This window comes from Myotis davidii, unplaced genomic scaffold (assembly GCF_000327345.1).
Source record: "Myotis davidii unplaced genomic scaffold, ASM32734v1 scaffold900, whole genome shotgun sequence".
NCBI lineage: Eukaryota > Metazoa > Chordata > Mammalia > Chiroptera > Vespertilionidae > Myotis > Myotis davidii.
This window is the reverse complement of record NW_006295185.1, coordinates 364,380-368,959: the sequence shown is the minus strand read 5'-3', so window position 1 is coordinate 368,959 and position 4,580 is coordinate 364,380. Positions and strand designations below refer to the sequence as shown.

The 4,580-nt window shown below is 42.0% G+C and overlaps 1 protein-coding gene across 5 annotated transcripts in view; it reads right to left on the bottom strand.

The window, feature by feature from the left end:
* Positions 1-4,337, bottom strand: part of SLC25A14 (solute carrier family 25 (mitochondrial carrier, brain), member 14) — a 30,380-nt gene extending 26,043 nt beyond the window's left edge. The window contains exons 1-2 of one of the 5 annotated variants that reach the window (XM_006769873.2): positions 4,241-4,329; positions 3,865-4,110 (exon numbers count right to left, since the gene is read on the bottom strand). In XM_006769873.2, the coding sequence (XP_006769936.1) occupies positions 3,865-3,939 (75 nt within the window). In that variant the 5' untranslated portion in view covers positions 3,940-4,110; positions 4,241-4,329. Of the gene's footprint in view, positions 1-3,689; positions 3,831-3,864; positions 4,111-4,240 lie in introns of those variants that run through there. The other 4 variants (XM_006769874.2, XM_006769875.2, XM_006769871.2 and 1 more) reach the window with 4 other exon arrangements.
* Positions 4,338-4,580: the final 243 nt, after the last annotated feature.

Genomic DNA, 4,580 nt, shown 5'->3' with positions numbered 1-4,580 from the left:
TAGGGGTGACCAGGCGTACAGGGGAGGGCAGTTGGGGGTGGGGGGACCCAGGCCTGCAGGGTAGGGCAAATTGGGGGAACCAGGCCTGCAGGGAAGGGCAGTTGGGGGCAACCAGGCTGGCAGCAGCGGGCAGTTAGGGGTGACCAGGCTAGCAGGGGAGGGCAGTTAGGGGCAACTGGGCCAGCAGGGGAGCAGTTAGGCATCAATCAGGCTGGCAGGCAAAAGCAGTTAGGGGTGATCAGGCAGGCAGGCAGGCAGGCGAGCAGTTGTGAGCCAGCAGTCCTGGATTGTGAGAGGGATATCCCAGATTGGAGAGGGTGCAGGCTGTGCTGAGGGACACATCCCTAACCCTCATGCATGAATTCATGCACTGGGCCTCTAGTTAAATAATATAATGTAAAACACCTAAAAAAAGCACTTGGAACCTAGTTCAACAACTATTAGCTTTTATCATTATTACATTTTGAAAAGTTAAGTACTCCAATATACATTTTCACAGATATTACTTGCTGTCTACTTCCCCCATTGCCCAATCTGGGGTTAGCACCTTTGAGTTGCATTCTCTATTTTAGTGGAGGCAAGGTTTTGCTTTGTTTCCACATAAGGAATTCTCTGTAACTAAGCACAGAACAATTTTCCAGAGAGGATAGTAAACTGCAGACAAATGTTTTAGTTAGAGGTCACAAAAATAATTATGGAAATTTTCTTTTAAGCATAGTGTGATCAGCCAGTTCATCTGACATAGAGTCTCAAATAGATAGCCCTTTTGAAGGAAAGTTGTTGGAAAGAATTCTAAAGAGCAAAGAAGGAATAAGTACTTCACATAGCTGCTGCTTAAAATTAGTCTTGAGTACTAAATGCTATCTTATCAATTGATAGCAAAGCATGACACATACAGTGAGAGGGTAGGCATGGAAAAGCAAGAACCATGGCATATCCCCTCTCTGAGTCTGTGGGGGAAAATGCCCTCTCCATTGACCAATTTATAGACCCCCTAAAACAGCCAAACATTTCAAATGGCTGCTATGCTTCTCTCCAAAGCTTTATCTTTACAGATTCTTTGTATCTTCTCATTATAAGAGAAAGCCTCTATCAGAATTTTACTACCTGCTATCTAGCCTTTTAATAAGGCAGATATGTTCAGGGTTCAGGCTTCAATAATTCAGTTAAAGGCAGGGGGCAGAGCCAAAGCAGAGCAAAAAGACCAGCCACTAAATCTTAGGTCAGTTGCTCAGTGGTTCCTTAATGAAGTTTTCACAATTCTGAGGTGAAATGAACAAGAGTACCTAGTGCTTTTTTTCAGTCCAATATATTTCATTTAAAGGATTATTAGGAAATCATGTTCTTCCAGTACCTGGAACATTTTTTTAAAATCACTTCTCTTGTATGAGGTAATAGCAGTAGTTGGTAGTTAATTGTGCTTAATGCCTTAACAAAATAAGACTGGCAACCCTAATTTGTGCCTCCTGCTCGCACTTTCATTTAAATTTTATTGGTCTATGAAATCCAAAAGTCTGGGAACCACTGGCCAAATTAACACTGCTACCACTCCTACCGCTCCACTCCCATGTGATAGTAAAATCCCTTTCCTTCTAATGTTAGGAAAGAATCCTGCTATGAAGAAGTCCTGTATTATGTTTAACTAGGTCTTATTTTAGATATTCCTTCCTCCTACTGAGCCAAAAGTCTGCCTTCCCGTAGTTTTCACCCATTTTTGGAGGTAATATTGGACAAATTTAGTCTTTTTCCCTAGGGAAGTCCTTCCAATATTTAAAGACAGATATCATGCTCTCTCTCCTGCATCTTATCTTTTTCAGGCTACATAACCACAATTATTTTCATTATTATACTTCAATTATTATAGCTGAAAATTTCAGTTGCTTTTGTGGGGGCCACATCACACTAATGCATCATTAAAATGTCAGCTCAAACCTCCAACCTCCAATTCTTTTAAGGCTATTAACAAGCATGCATGTTATGTCATAGCTATTCTACAGTTGTGCAATGTTTTCTGAATCTTCTTTTTTCCCTTCTATATCTTAACCTCAGGTATACAAATAATGGCTAGGATGAGATTTTTCTTCTAGTTGCCCATGTTATTTTTCTCTCTTAACTAGGTTAAGATCCCTGAAGGCAGAAACCATGTCTCACAGCACTTTTTATAACCCCTACAATAGCTTGCACAGAATTGGGTACACATCCATTAAATACATGGTTGGCTCCAGTGTGATGTGCTTTATCTATATATGCAGCCTATATGTAAAAGATTACAGAAAAAATCATGAAAGTTAAGTTGCTGGGCCAGACCAACACTACATACTGGATACACGACACTTTGCTGATCCTCAGAGATTCTCTGCCTATTAATTCTCTTCCCTTGCTTTTGTTGCAGATAATTGCATGTGTAAAATACCCCCAGCATCTAACAATGCCTTTGACTTGTGGGGGCTATCCCCAGATATGGGTAAAAGGAGGAAAGTCATATCTGAGTTACAATAAAAATAGAGTACCTTATATATTTTTATTGTATAAAATAAAAATATTGTATGAAAAATATCTTCAAAATGCACACACATATTCTGAAGTTTGACTAAGGAAAATCTGATATACTAAAGAGTGAAAAGAATGTCCTAAAATACGAGTTACATAGCCCTGCACTACTCCAAAAATCTGATGAGAAAAATCTGGGTGCCTTTCTTGCTTTCTCTTTTAAGAAAGAGTAGGCATCAGATTCTTAGCTTCAAGAGATAATAATGGAGAGTAAAGCAAATATTTATTGAAGGGGCATTAAATACCCAAACCTGCAATGTGCTCTGGTCTAAATTTGATGTTTTGTTTTTTGTGTGTTTTTTTTTAAAAAAAAAAAAACACAGAACAAATGTTCTAACACCTTAACAATATTTATCATGTAACCTATACTTCCTGGATAATCAAGGAGAATAAGGTGGTGATAAAGATTCTATAAAATACAATGCTTGCCTTTCAATAATTTATAATCTGGTAGAAGAAATCAGAGTAGTTCATTAAAGAAAAGTTAAGTGCTAAACTATAAAATACAAACTATAAGAGCAAAATAAGCATGGAAAAGGAGACAATCAGCATGGGCCTACATAATTTGGAAAGGTTGGTGAAATTGAGAGAATTTAAAATGGCCTTGGCACAAAGCAGGATAGGTTGCAGGTAAGGAAAAAGGCAGGGGGAGGAGAGCAGAATGAACAGACACACAAATGTGGGGGAAAGCACAGCACATGGAGGCAAACATCAACATGGTTTGCTCTGAGAAGAGTACAACCTAAATGGAACAGAAAATTCCCTTACATCATTGAAATATTAATCAAGAATTACAAGGAACAGGTCATGTTGAAAGACTTGGGGTATGAGGGATACTGTAAAATTTTAAACAGGGAAGTGATTTGAGGAAATCCACATTTTAGTTAGCTTACCAGGGCTGCAGCAAAGCGATTACAAATGGGAGAGCCAGGGAAACTAGCTTAGGATGGTATGAAGTAAAGCAGACAAGGTGTTTGTTGGCAGTGAGGTTAGAGATAAATTCTTAAAATGGAGACACAAAGGAACTTGATGATATAGGGAATGAAGATGAGGAGTTCATGGTAACTCTAAGCATTCCTAGCCTGGAAAAAAAAAGAAAGGAAATACTAATAGAAAATTACAAATGTCCCTGCTATTACCTTGTCTGAGAAATTAATTCGTGCTGATAAAGGCTGTCATCACAATTAGTTATCTGAACTGCATTTTAATAGATGCCTTCAATGCCTTGACCTCAAGGAGTGGAAGGGTAGAAACTGAAGGGGAGCAACTTTCAACAGCACCCCTCACACTAATACAATGGAGGTGTTTGCTTACTCCGCTTACAATCACGGCCGCCGTTGCAAACTTCACCCTTAGAAAAATTAGGATTATTCCAGGAAAGATACCCATTCACCCTCTGGGTAGCAGGATCTTGCCAGTTCCTCGGCTGTCAGAGCGAGTTCGTGAAGAGAAGGGAGGCGCCTGAGGAGGCGGCCTCCCAGGGGGTTCGAGGAAGCAGGGTTCAATCGAAGAAGTAAAACCAACGATGCCAGAAGAGTGAAAGACAGGGAAGGGACTCAGCTGAGGGGAGAGAGAGACCAAAGGACCGTTAAGCCCCTCCCAGGCCGGGAACCAGGCCAGCCCGGCCCCGCGGGGCCTGGCGCGGCCCAGCCCCGCTCCCCAGCCTGGAAATGCAGGAGCTCCCCCTCACCTGCTCGGGTTCATCGGACGACTGGGAAGCCGAGGCTCCCACAGTCGGAAACACCACTGCAGCGCCAACCCGGAAGCATTGAAACCAACGGAAGTAACCAAGCTGTTGCCTTGGCAACAGTGGCGCTGGCATCCCAACTCCGCCTCCTTCAATCCTTAAAGAGGAGGCGCAAAATAGGAGGCGAAAACAACAGGGGTCTTAATGGGGGAGGGGAGTCGGCAGGCTACAAGGCCCAAAAGGGGTACCTGACTATCGGGAGAGGTCGGGAGTGGTCGGGAGAGGGTAGTAAGGCCTGAGAAATCGGCAGCTTCTGCAGTCAGCACGCTTGTCCACTAGAGCA